The following is a 14,908-nucleotide window of genomic DNA, read 5'->3' as shown; positions in this document are numbered from 1 at the left end:
GATTTGAAAAAAATAGATAATACACAGCATAAGGTAGGTATACCTACGCAATATTTTTTTATTTGCTTTTATTTTTAGACAAATAGCTATTTATTTTGTCGTGAGTCACTCGTGACGTTATAGGGCTTCAAAGTCTGCGATGTGGGTGGAATGGTTGGTAATGTATATACAGGGTGATAGTGACATCGTAACGATCCGTAAACCGCAAAATTCATGTTGTTTTTAAATTATTTTCAATTCTATACTTGCGGTGGGAAATTCCACTTGATATTATCTCAGAGTAATCCCCCTCAGTATTCGTTACAATGTCACTTACCTTATGTACGTATGGGTGTTAGTGCCACCGTAACAAATACTGACATCGTAACGAATTTGAGGGGTTGTGAGGTGGAGTACCAACCTCATCAACCCTGATGTCAGGGATGTTACTGATCCGCCGAAGCCTGACATGGCTCAGCCCACCCCATCAAGGATTACCAGCGTGAATGTAAAAGCAGTAAAATGCGCATAAAACATTATAAATCAATGAATAAGTATGTTTGGACTTTTAAGGTCAATGACATAGACAGAAATAACGCGGAAAGTATAGGGAATAGGGATGCGCAAGCGCACGATGTTGGAGCTTATCGATATCGATGGATTTTTACGTTTATTTCAGGATTGTTTTTAGAATGATTAGGCGGTTGATCAGCTCGCGACAAAAAATACTTCAGGACCCCGATACCGACCCCGCCGGCGTGGTCGACGATTTCCCTCAATCAACGCTTATTGCTATCGACCCACTAGGGTCGATTTTATTTCCAATAATAGGTAATCCTCTCAGCGACGCCCTGTGCCGAGGTTCGCGCCCTATGGGCACCCGCGGGCCTGTTGTCTGTTTTCGTACCGGGTGACCCCAAGCGCCCCCCATTTGTCCGGCCAAGTAGTCATCAGAAATTAGAATCATTTATTACATACATACATAAACTCACGCATATTTCTCACCGGGGTAAGCAGAGACTATAGAATTCCATTTGCTTCGATCCTGACACACTTCTCTCGCTTCCTCCGCATTCATCAATCGCTTCATACACGCACGCCGGAATCATTCATACAACGTAGTTATCATGGAAAACTTGTTGAAGGTAGGTTGAAGGTTTTAACATATTTGAATCTACGTCATTTCGCAAGGTGTTATGCTGAGGAGAAGAAATGACAAGTAACTGCAACAGCAACACATCTTTTAAATTGAAACATTGTACAACTATTGGATAAGAACAGGGGGGTTAAAATGGCCACATCGAAGCAATTCATCTAAGAAAACAATATTGCTATTTGACATTTGTTTGCATTGCGCACTTACTTTTATATGCGCAATATGCGCAATTGCAATATTGCTTTCTTAGATGAATTGCTTCGATGTGACCATTTTATGCCACCAGAACGTGTTGTTTATTTAGGCGTAGAACCATCCACGTGTTTCTAGAATTTACAATCGTAGTAAGTTGTACTAGAATTGCGTGAGACATTGACAAATATATTGGCAGACGATATATTGATTTGACGCGTAATTTGATCGAATGAACGAGGGAGGGAGGTAGGGAGAGTTTCCAATCGGCGTTCCCCAAACACACGATAGATGGCGTTGTTCATTTTTTATCGTGATAATTGCTGGGGTACATAATTACTTATTCAAAAATGTGTAAAATAATTGTTGCTTGATATTTGGATCAGATATGTATTAGAATTATGTTGCTATCTATATTGCTTCACTTTATTTTGATCAGAATAATAATGGGTGGACGATGTAGTTGTATTGTGAATTACCAACCCCACCAACCCTGGTGTCAGGGTTAATATTGAGCCGCCAAAGGCCCCGGACATGGCTCATGTAACGACTACATACTTACAACAGTAAGTAGTAACCGGGACCAACGGCTTAACGTGCCTTCCGAAGCACGGATCATCTTACTTTTTGGACAATCAGGTGATCAGCCTGTAATGTCCTAACCAAACTAGGGATCACAAAGTGATTTTTATGATATGTCCCCACCGGAATTCGAACCCTCCGGATCGTGAGCCCAACGTTCAACCACTGGACCACAGAGCCCTGGGTGTAATAACAAGGGTCATTTATACCCCAAAAACAAAGATAAAAATTGCTTATGTCTGTTATCCATGAAATTAGTACGTTAAACGAAGGCAAATCTGTACAGCGCCATCTATATTATTTTTAGGGAATATAGCCTGGAACCATATTGAAGACTATAGAGAACCGGAGAGGAAATATGATTGACCACCTGATACGACACGATTCATTTATAACAAACATTATAGAAGGAAAAATTGAAGGGAAGAGAGGAAGGGGTAGACCTAGGATAACATTTATGAAACAAATAAAAGAGAAGGTGCAGGTCGTGTCGTATCGGGAGGTGAAGGTTTTGGCGGGAAGAAGAGAGGAATGGCGGTTACTCCACCGACAAGAGCGCAGCTCTTAAATAGAGAGAGAGAGAGAGAGTCTGGAAGGTCGCTCATTATCGTCACGATAAATGTTTATTATGTCGAGAAACAGATGTAGCTATATTGTAAAAAAAAAAAACAAAACATATTGTATTTGGCAACATACATACTTTTCTTGTTGATTCCTTCTCATTTTTCCTCATTTAAAGATTAAAAGAGACAGTGTAACCGTGTTATATTATGTAGATGTGAAAAAAGTCCACAGAATCTGATAAAAATGTGGTGTGTGTTGGCAACTCCGTGGTCTAGTGGTTAGAGCGTTAGGCTCACGATCTGGAGGTCCGGGTTCGATTCCCGATAGGGACATTGTCGAAATAACTTTTTTACGGCTAATAGCCGGGACCAACGGCTTAACGAGCCCTCCGAAGCACGGAATCATCTTACTTTTCGGACAATCAGGTGATTCAAGCCTGAAAAGTCCTTACCTTTGTTTGGTAAGGACTTTTCAGGCTTGAATCACCTGATAGTTCGAAAGAAGGATGATCCGTGCTTCGGAAGGCACGTTAAGCCGTTGGTCCCGGTAACTACTTACTAATGTAAGTATGTAGTCGTTACATGAGCCATGTCGGGGGCCTTTGGCGGCTCAGTAATAACCCTGATACCGGGGTTGATGAGGTTGATAATCCACCTCACAACCCGCACGATAAGAAGAAGCATAATCAAAACAAAAAGTATAACTCAAGGAGATGCTGCGTCAGTCCCATTTCCCTGGGCAGTGTTAGCTACTAGTCACAAATTGTTAAACTTAATTTATGTAAATGCTTTTGTAATCTTCACTGTTTTGGGAATAAAGTTATTCTATTCATTCTATTCTAAGATTCGCCCAATTCCGTCATTCTCGAATGGGATCTCGTCATATTGATGCTTCGGGATTGATCCCGAAGAAATAGACCAGATCTCACTGCATTCCTTAGCTGGAGGTAAGGTTAAGGCGCTGTTTAAGAATACCTTAAGCTCGCGTCATCATTAATGTAGATTTGATAGAGAGAGAGAGAGAAAGAATGCCGTATATGGCTTTAAATCATCATCATCATCCCATTAACGTCCCCACTGCTGGGGCACGGGCCTTCCCTATGGATGGATCGGGCCTTAAACCACCACGCGGGCCCAGTGCGGATTGATGGTTGTTAACGACTGCTAATGCAGCCGGGACCAACGGCTTAACGTGCCTTCCGTAGCACGGAGGAGCTCGAGATGAAAACTTTTTTTTGTGGTCACCCATCATATGACCGGCCTTTGCGAAAGTTGCTTAACTTCAACAATCGCAGACCGAGCGCGTTTACCGCTGCGCCACCGAGCACCTCCGGCTTTAAATACTTGGCCGCTATCTCTAACACGTGCAATATGCTATAAGATTAATGAAAACCGGATTTTTAACTAACCTACTTTAATAGTTTTAACTTTTTCTTCTCCACATGCAAATGTTCAACAACATGGCTGATGTCAACATAGAAACTGGTTTCCAAAACCGATAATCGAAGCATCATTTTGTATTTAATTTGCCTTATTTATGGCATTTAAATACATCTACGGTCACGAGTACTAATATGTATACACTTTGATACCATGTCACATTAAGTTTTTTGACAAATTGAACTGTAAGTCTCATTACCGGATACTTTCAAAGACTGCAAACTCAATAAGTTTCGCGTAGCAGTTAAACTCTGGCTTGCAGATAGATGCTTTTACAGCGTAAAAGAATATTTAGATTACAAATAACAGGTTTTATGTATATAATTTAAAGCATGTATTAAGTGTGTAGATTATTTGTAAAATTGATATTATTATTTGTTATTGTTTTTAAATAATCTGTGTGTATGCCTGAAAAGGCAGTATTTGGTGATACTCAAGGAAAAATAACAGCTGTTTGTAACCTGAATACCATGCACAGAATAAATTTCATTTCATTTAAATGTCAAATACGATAGTGCGACAGGGTTCTAAAGTGGGTACATGATATTACTCATGACTGTATGTAGTCGTTGCTTGAGCCACGTCAGGGGCCTTTGGCGGCTCAATAGTAACCCTGACACTAGGGTTGATGAGGTTGGTAATCCACCTCACAACCCACACGATAGAAGAAGAATACATAACCATAAACATTTTTTTTTTTGTTTTAGTTTTCCCCGAACGAACTATGCCCATACAGCCATATCTGACGTATTTTTTTCTTGATGATTAATTAAATGATGAAAGGTGATGATGATGAAACCTAATCCCCCACCCTCGGAGTAGACTCCTACTCCGAACCCCAAACGAATTAACTCAAAAGTCCGCATAAACTTTTGAGTTATGAAGCGGCTTCCCGGCACGAAGCGAAAATAGGCAGATACACTTTGTTCATTGAATACTCCAATATAATAACACTCGCGAATGTCTTCCGACTAACTTAATGCGATCATTAACCACAAAACACCACTTCGTATTAATTATTTAGATTACTCAACGACGAAAGCAACTGTCCAGTCCCGTTTCCCGCCGAAAAGCCCATAACCATAAACAACTTAATTCTGTTTTTTTTTTAAAGTTACATTTTGACTTAATTAACTTATGTTTATAGAGCACTCCCATGCTTAGGAAAACTAACAAAGAGAAAATTGGGTCGTGTTCTAGGTTTAAGATAAATTATGAAATTCTGATTACTTACTAAATAAACACAGATCTGAAACTAACGAAAAGCATTTTCTTTTTTCTATTTAACTTATTTATGAATTTTAATCAAGAAAAACATAATAATAAGTTCGACATTTTATTAAATTTTTCTATGACGTCACAAGGCTCTCACCCGGTACAACGTTTAGAATAGAATAGAAAAAGTTTATTATAAAAGGACGCCACACACAAAAAAAAGACAACAACATCATATCAAATTTCCACTAAAACAATTACAAAAAAGCAAGACGGATGTTTGTCGAAATGATCATAAGGCCCTGCGCAGACGACAGACTATCCGTGACGCACTTTTTAGTCTGTAGTAACGCGCCGGACTTTTTGCGCGTCGTGTGCGTTACTGCATATAATTCCATAGGTTATATTTTCACAGACTAAAAAGTGCGTCACGGATAGTCTGTCGTCTGCGCAGGGCCTTAGGTGGTGATAGACGTCCTGAGATAAAAGGGCCTCACTCAGCACAAGACAACAGGCCTGAGGGTGGCCAGTTGGGCGCGAACCTCGGCTCAGGGCGTCGTCTGAGAGGAAAAATATTTGAAAGAATTAATCGACACTAGTGGGTCGATAGCGATAAGCGCTGAATGAGGGAAATCGTCGACCACGCCGGCGGGGTCGGTATCGGGGTCCTGAAGGCGTTTAGCGCTCACTTCAAAAAACCGGACCTATGAAAAAACTCAGCGGCAGGGAAATGTTGACGCGTAAGTTTTCTATGAATGAATTTCTATAAAAAAAGAACATAAATACTAGAATTGTAAAAAACAAGTCATAAATCCTCTTTATTTTGAAATGTCGGATTTGTAGACGAAAAAAAATGGTATAAAACAAAAATAATTTAAAAACAACGATGTAGCCTCGGTAATAAGGATCAAAGTTGATTAGTTTTGTTTGAATTATATTTTGCGATACGGCTCACCTATCGCGTTGGTCTAACAGAAAGCTCTATGAGGAGTGGGGTACTTAGTTCATCTTAGTTCATCTTGTGAACTTATGTTATCCGTGCCTGAATAAAGCACGGTGTTTCCATCGTAACTTCCGGCCAATAAAACTTATTTATAAGCGAGAAAAACAGCGAAGAACATTAATTTTCAATGTTAGTGCGTCAACTCGTCGAAATTGTTTACATTTTCACGATTTTACGTATAAGCTCTGTGGTGTGGCTAGACACCCGTTAAACGTTGTACCGGGTGAGAGCCTTCAGCGCTCCCCATTTGTCCGGCCAAGTAGTTAATGCCATTTGTGGCAAATCTACAATAAGTCACGTCAAAAAAAAAAAGCTAGACACCCGAAAAATCATATTCCCTGGTAGTTGTGGCTTCCGAATACATCCCGCTCAGGGACGGTACTGAAAAGTATCGGCGTCCGAAAGACGTAATATACGATCCCGACGACCCGATTACTCTAGCCATAGAGGCAGCCAATCAGCTCGCGACACCAAACACTTTTTGACCCCGATACCGACCTGCTCGACGATTTCCCTCATTCAGCGCTTATCGCTATCGACCCACGGAGTCGATTAATTCTTTCAAATATTCTTCCTCTCAGACGCCCTGAGCCGAGGTTCGAGCCGAACTGAGCACCCTCAGGCCTGTTGTCTTAAACGTTGTACCGGGTGAGAGCCTTCAGCGCTCCTCATTTGTCCGGCCACGTAGTTAATGCCATCTGCGGCTAATCTACAAGAGGCTGTTTTTCAGTTTCGTTTCAATTTATATTCAATGAAATGAAACATTAAACGGAGTTCTGTTGAAAATCAGAAGCAATATCCAAATCGATTGGTTACTGTATCTAATATTATCGTTCAATTGAACGTAATGCATTCGCGATCATAAATCATCGCGTTGTATCCGTTGGAGGGCGGCCAGGGCGTAAATATTATTTTATTATGCCTGCCTTATCTGCAATGAACATAGATTAACTCTCTCTCTCTCTATTTATGAGCTGCACTCTTGTCGGTGGAGTAACCGCCATTCCTCTCTTCTTCCCGCCAAAACCTTCACCTCCCGATACGACACGACCTGCACCTTCTCTTTTATTTGTTTCATAAATGTTATCCTAGGTCTACCCCTTCCTCTCTTCCCTTCAATTTTTCCTTCTATAATGTTTGTTATAAATGAATCCTGTCGTATCAGGTGGCCAATCATATTTCCTCTCCAGTTCTCTATAGTCTTCAATAGATAACTACTACCGTGGTCAGCAAAAATTTAGCTTCGATCGCCATCGACTCGCAAAGAAGAAGACCGTAGATTGAACATCAGCGCTCAAAAAGTGGGACGCAAAGTTACTGTTAATGTAGCGAAGTTGACAGTACTTTACCTCAGTGCGCGATTAGGCGCCGAACTGGCAACACGGGGAAGTGCGTGGTAAAAACTTTCAAAAATAGAAGCTCAAAGCGAAAAAAGAAGGATACGACATCATATTTCTAATAAGTAATGACATTGTGCATGTTATCATGATATAAACATTTTAATATTCGCAGTAAAGCGCCGATTGAGAGAAATTGTCGACCACGCCGGCGGGGTCGGTGTCATTTGGAACATGGAACATTTTACCACGATTGGGAGACCATATCATCAGCGGACATCCACATCAAAGGAATGAAAGGATGCACAAACACGGACAAAATTAACTTTTCTCTGAACGACACTGTTCGTTTGAATTGCTTCCTTTTCAGTTTTAAGAAACGGATGTCCCTTTTTAGAAAGGAAATTTGAATCAACTAGTTAAAGATGTAGATTTGGATTTACGAAAGCGGCCCCGATTCCTGTAGACTGTATGGGCTTGTAGGCAGTTGTGTATGTTGTGTGCAATAAAGTATATTTAGTATTTGTATTTTCATAATTAAGCATAACCTCAAATTATGATGAGTTTTTTTAGTTCACATGATAATTTAATCATGCCTGTGGAAACTTTAAAAATAATGGTTTGTGATTAAAAATAAAAGATTGATTCGCATCACCGTATAGGCAATTACTTTACCGAACTAACCTCTAAAGAACCGTATTCGTTTTCTCTATGATAACCTCATCAAAACTAGTCAAGCGACCCGACTTGACCCGTCTTACGGTATACCTGTTAAATTAAATATTACTATATGGTCAGACGTGACTTGCAGCGAATTCATACAGTACGTAAAATAACCGTTAACTTAGCACAAAGACCTACATGTTACTATATAAAGCGACAGAATAATAAAGGTACTAATTCCGTAGTTTCATACATAAACAGCCTATATACGTCCCACTGCTGGGCACAGGCCTCCCCTCAAACAACCGGAGGGGATACGGAGCATACTCCACCACGCTGCTCCACTGCGGGTTGGTGAAGGTGTTTTTGGGGCTAATAGCCGGGACCAACAGCTTAACGTGCCCTCCGAAGCACGGAATCATCTTACTTTTTCAATCAGGTGATTCAAGCCTGAAAAGTCCTTACCAAACAAAGGACAGTCTCACAAAGTGATTTCGACCATGTCCCAATCGGGAATCGAACCCGGACCTCCAGATCGTGAGCCTGACGCTCTAACCACTAGACCACGGAGGCTGTTAAAAGTCATAGTAGTTTCATGATCATAGTCATTTGGGTGAATATCATTTGGTGGCGAACTTTCATATTATTTTTTCGTGAAAAATTGGGTTCCGACATGAAAAAGGATAAGTATTTCTACTAAAACCCTATAACTTGTTCCTCGTAGCTAGAACTATCCTTTTTCATGTCGGAACCCAATTTTTCACCTAAGATTTCCAGATATATTTTTTTTCCAGATTCTATCTATACATACATACATACATAAACTCACGCCCGTAATCCCTAATGGGGTGGGCAGAGCCACAAGTAATCAAAGACAACTTGCAGCCACTGTTGATACGATGTCGTAAGCTGGATATGATGAACCTTATGGTGACCTTCTATCTATCTATCAAAAAATAATATGAAAGTTCGCCACAAAACTTGTCAATTTGATAATCACCCTTTTATTGAATAATTACACGTCACAGACATTACAATATTATTACGAAATTCAATTACTCTATTAAAAATTTAATTTTCAATCGAATTTTTAAATTTTCCTAGGTCAAAGATAAATTATGAAATTCTGATTAAGTACTAAACACAGATTTAAAGGTGACATAGGTAAACGTTTTCTGTTTTCTATTTAACTTATGAATTTTGAAAAAGAAAAATGTAATAATAAGTGCGATATGTTGTCACATTTTTCTATGAGTAAGTTATTGTCACGTTTTTGGCAAAAATACGCAAGTCACCATGACGCTAGAGAAAAAAAAGTAGCCTATTATTCATTAAGTCGCCACAAGTTTACGAAACAGAAAGTGGATCTGCGAAATTATGCAAATAAGAGACATTTTTAGAATCTACATAACATATTAAAAATTAATTTAACATAATAAGCAGTTTTCTCAATGACCTTTCTACTAGACTAGCTTTTGCCCGCGACTTCGTCCGCGTGGCGTATTATAAAAGAGAGATCTTTGTGTGTAACTAAACTTTATATTTACTAAGGTATGCATGCATGCTAGATTGAAAACATCTATCTTACGCGGTTTCGATTTTTTCATACAAATGTTTTTTCCCGCTAACTCCCGTTTCCGTGGGAATTTTGCAATATCCTGTTGCAACTAAGCTTTAAGTTAACTAAGGTACCTGAATGCCAAATTTCAAGCGTCTAACTTAAGCGGTTTAGATTTTTCATACAAAAGGATTTTTCCGCTAATTCCCGTTCCCGTGGGAATTCCGGGAATTCCTTTCTTAGTGCACCTCTACGGGACCTAAGCTACGTCCCTTCCAAATTTCAAGTGCCTACGTTTAGCCGTTTAGGCTGTGCGTTGATATGTCAGTCAGTCAGTGTCTCCTTTTATATATTTAGATTTCTCGGGGACAGAGAGTCTGTAGCGACTACTTTCCCGGTCAAGTAACTCACGCCTGTAGTCCCTAACGGGGTAGGCAGAACCGTAAGTAATCAGAAGACACCTTGCAGCTACTTATTCGCGATTAGGAAGGCACGTTAAGCCGTTGGCCCCGGTTACTATTCACTGATATAAGTACGTAGTCGTTACATGAGTCATATCACGGGTCTTTGGCGGGTCAATAGTAACCCTGACACCAGTGTTGATGGGGTTGGTAATTCACCTCACTACCCACACGATAGAAGATGTTGGAGAGGGCATAGCCCCGGGAAGACAGACAGCTGAACATTTGTTAGGTTTTTTATTCGCTCCAGCATTATAATTAAATAGTTTTTTGTATGTTTTGGTCGTTAAGACTCACCACCTATCACGTTGTCTGTCAGAAAGCTCGGTGAAGTGTGGGTACTTAGTTCATCTACGTAGTGATGAACTTACCTCTGACTACCCCAATTGGAATATAGTCGCGAGCTTATGTTATGTTTTCACGTTTCTAAGGAAACTAGTAGAAGTCTGCAACATGCAAACACTGCAGCAAAACATATCGATCAATGTGTTAGGCATTATGTTAAAATATCGTTGCCAAAGAATAGGTAACAGAAAAAGATACCAATAAAAATAAGTCAATAACAGAACTTCGCACATCGTTTAAAACAAAAACGTAATAATTTAAGTAAAATCACGCGGATCCAAGTAAATCACAAATAATAGTAAACTTTCAATGTAAACAATAACATTAACGATAACAAAGTCACTTTGTTTACCAACTTCCCACGCGGGAACTTTTGACAGCTACGCCGCCATTTTTCTTTCACTTTCCCGGTATATTCACGTCACTCTTTAATCTACTTCCGGTATTTACTTTGTTTTGTTTTTAAATTGGGTATTTTTAAAGTCGAATTCGATAATTCTGTCAATTTTCACAACACTTCACTTTCAAATTTGACAGATTCACTTTTTTATTTTTATTTTTTTTAGCCTTTAAGGGCGTTTGTATTATAAATGGCTGTTTTATGTCGCGGCGGCGCGTCCGTGTGCGGTGGTTTGACTGGTAAGTTTCACATTACTCTCACGACTGGCTCCAAATAGATTTGCGTTTAGACGGCACGGTTTTGTTACTCGTTTTGCGTTTTCGGGTTCAAAATGGGGACGGATCTGACTCATGTGTTGGGGATAAATACATTCGATGCACGCACTAATGGAGATTGATTCATTTCACAGACATTTGCTGCATGAAATTCTGTTTAATATCACTCTCTTCGTTCAGCTGGAAGAAATCTCTTTGTTTAGAGATAAGTTTACCTGTACTGTCTGTTTTATTTGTGTATCCCTTATGTCTGTTTTATAGAATAGAAATCATTTATTTTAGACAATAATATAAGTAATAGGTACTTATAAGGTACTTGCACCGATTAAGGACCACCTTTATTAAAATTGTTATAAATATAAATTTTAAAGATTTTTCTACTATCTTTAAAATAATAAATATAATTTTATGAAGAATCTAACCATGCCAAATATTTGCACAACAGTGATTTTTGTGATATTTCCCCAACGGGATTCGAACCCCGGACCTCCAGATCGTGAGCCTAACACTCAACCACTGGACCACAGAGGCCGTTTGCTTCGATAATGACACACTTTTCCATAGTTTAGTTATCTACCAGGAAACGCATAATCAAAGTATTATCTTATAGATAAAGATATAGAAAACATACAATCATCAGTATTATCGTTCTAACAGTCGATAAAATACATGTACCTATAGTTAAACTAAAATATAATATTATAACTATAGTTTTATTTAGTTTAATAATTATTAATTAATAATGTCCGGTGTTATGGTGGTTGATGGTGACGATAATCGGGTGCAGGTAATTAAAACAATTATTATTATAAATGAGGAGCTCGGTGGCGCAGCGGTAAACGCGCTCGGTCTGCGATTGTTGAAGTTAAGCAACTTTCGCAAAGGCCGGTCATAGAATGGGTGACCACAAAAAAGAAGTTTTCAAGTCGAGCTCCTCCGTGCTTCGGAAGGCACGTTAAGCCGTTGGTCCCGGCTGCATTAGCAGTCGTTAATAACCATCAATCCGCACTGGGCCCGCGTGATGGTTTAAGGCCCGATCTCCCTATCCATCCATAGGGAAGGCCCGTGCCCCAGCAGTGGGGACGTTAATGGGCTGGTGATGATGATGATTATTGTAAATAATTAATCCTCAACTCGACCTCCGTGGTCCAGTGGTTGAGCGTTGGGCTCACGATCCGGAGGTCCCGGGTTCGAATCCCGGTGAGGACATGCCACAAAAATTACTTTGTGATCCCTAGTTAGGTTAGATTAGATACATAGTTACATTACAGGGTGATCACCTGATTGTCTGAAAGCGAAAGGCATGTTAAGCCGTTGGTCCCGGTTACTACTTACTAACGTAAGTACGTAGTCGTTGCATGAGCCATGTCAGGGGTCTTTGGCGGATCAGTAATAACCCTGACACCAGCGTTGTTGAGGTTGGTAATTCACCTCACACTTACAACCCACACGAAGAAGAAGAATCCTCATCCTCTGAGGTCTAGTGGTTAGAGCGTTAGGCTCACGATCTGGAGATCCGGGTTCAACTCCCGATGGGGACATTGTCGATATCACTCGAATCACATCTCATCTCTGTCTTTTGTTTGGCACCTGACTGTCCGGAATCGTAAGACGATTCCGTGCTTCGGATGGCACGTTAAGCCGTTGGTCCCGGCTATGCGCTGGAAAAAAATACCTCCGCCAACTCGCAGTGGAGCAGCGTGGTGGAGTATGCTCCATACACACTCCGGTTGATTGAGGGGAGGCCTATGCCCAGCAGTGGGACGTATATAGGCTGTTTATATATGATTATTTGCGTGTCTAAAAGTAACAGAAAATAATAATTATCAATAATTTGTGAAAGGCTCAAATAATAAATTAGATGAAGAAATACGTTATAGATTTTGTATATTTGGTTTGACTTTGTTGAATATAATAATTACTACGGAGCGGGAAAATAAAATGCGTCATTCGTCGTTACTCCATTTCTGTCTCTCTCTTTATTTGGCGTTGGTTATCAGCGCCATCTGTTGGTTCTTTTGGTTACTACTTTACAATTTTCCTATCATAAAATATGGACGTAGATTATACTTACCACAACAAACTATAGTTTCTCTAAACGAAAGTTAATGACATAAATAATAATACAAGTAAGCAGGTAATACTTATATTTACTGAGAAATGAGACAAACCGCAGAAACGTACTTTTACATAGCTGGTATTAAGTAAAACATAATAATTTCGTAGGGAGAGTGCGAAACCGATATATGCATGTGGGATAATGAAATAGCTCGGATATTTTTTTTAATGTCTTTACTCCTTTTTATACACACACACCTTATATTAAAACCGAAATCATTCCTCCCGTCCGACATCGCACCAAAGACCCTCCTTTCTTACTTTTTAAAAACTCACTACGTCCCATTCATTAACCATCCTCCATTCATAAGTACCATAAACAATCAAATTCCCATTCATTATCCTTACATAGCATTCTTACTTTCCTACATGCATTTCATCATCCCCCTCGCATTATCCCGTTTTCACAGGGTCCGCTTACCTAACCTGAAGATTTGTCAGGTCCGGTTTTTTACAGACGCGACTGCCTTTCTGATCTTCCAACCCGCGAAGGGAAAACCAGACCAATGAAAGTCACATACCTCCGAAAATGCATGTCTCGGAAATGTGGGTTTCCGTCACCGCTGAGCACGTGATAATCATTTATAATCCAAACATGAATTCGATAACAAATTCGACAATCATTGGTTTAGACTGCCAGTAGTTTTAGAAGCTGCAGTAGTTTTAGGCGGATGAGACGTTCGTTATGTAAAAATTGACGATTCAAAGTGTAACTATGTTACCTACTGAGTAAAGATATTTTTGAATTTGAATTGAATTTGACTTGTGCTGGATTCGAATCTGCGACCTTAAAGTGAGAGGCAAGCGTTCTACCAACTGGGCTACCACGGCTGTAGATTTAAGCATTTAATATTTTTTTTAACTTTGTTCCAATTTAGCAACTATAAAACACCTTTTATTTTTTTCAGGTCGTTGACGGAGATAATGGGGTGCAAGTAGTTGACGGCGACTACGGCGGCGGTGTGAGTGTAGTCGACGGCGACTACGGCGGCGGTGTGAGTGTAGTCGATGGCGACTACGGCGGCGGTGTGAGTGTAGTCGACGGCGACTACGGCGGCGGTGTTAGTGTAGTCGACGGCGACTACGGCGGCGGTGTGCATGTAGTCGACGGCGACTACGGTGGCGGTGTGAGTGTAGTCGATGGCGATGCCAATAACGGCTGCATTGTAGTCGACGGCGACTACGGTGGTGGCGTTAGTGTAGTCGATGGTGACGGCGGGGGTGTTAGTGTAGTTGATGGCAATGGCGGCGCACGCGTCGCGGAATGAATAAGGAGTCTTAAAAAAGTATTTTTAAGTGTTTTTATTTTTTACGTAAATAAATAAAAAAAATATTTTTTTAAATTAAGTTTTCTTTGTACTTATGATAAAAATAAATATTACTAGTCTTTTTATTTAGAAGGAATCACTTTTGTAGTCGGCTGCGATGCCTACCCCGTTGGGATTACGAGTCTCGTATATTATTAAAGAAAGCGTTTAGAAACGTGGCGAGCATTGCCAACAATATTTAGGTTTCACAAATAAACGCCTACACTTTTCTTCACAGCAAAGATATTTAGCGCAAAGTTATCTTTGCTATTGTAATATAGGCAGGCGTTTAATAAAAAAAATGCAGTAGCGAA

The 14,908-nt window shown here is 39.9% G+C and overlaps 1 protein-coding gene across 1 annotated transcript; it reads left to right on the top strand.

Moving 5' to 3' along the window:
- Positions 1–11,802: 11,802 nt before the first annotated feature.
- LOC126379014 (ctenidin-1-like) lies at positions 11,803–14,630 on the top strand. Its single transcript, XM_050027593.1, has 2 exons — positions 11,803–11,956; positions 14,196–14,630. Exons 1-2 carry the CDS (start codon positions 11,912–11,914, stop codon positions 14,553–14,555), a joined length of 405 nt encoding a protein of 134 aa, XP_049883550.1. The 5' UTR covers positions 11,803–11,911; the 3' UTR covers positions 14,556–14,630.
- The last annotated feature ends 278 nt before the right edge of the window (positions 14,631–14,908 follow it).

Source organism: Pectinophora gossypiella, chromosome 27, assembly GCF_024362695.1.
Source record: "Pectinophora gossypiella chromosome 27, ilPecGoss1.1, whole genome shotgun sequence".
Lineage (NCBI taxonomy): Eukaryota > Metazoa > Arthropoda > Insecta > Lepidoptera > Gelechiidae > Pectinophora > Pectinophora gossypiella.
The sequence above is the reverse complement of the archived record's forward strand: the minus strand, read 5'-3'. Positions and strand labels throughout refer to the sequence as shown.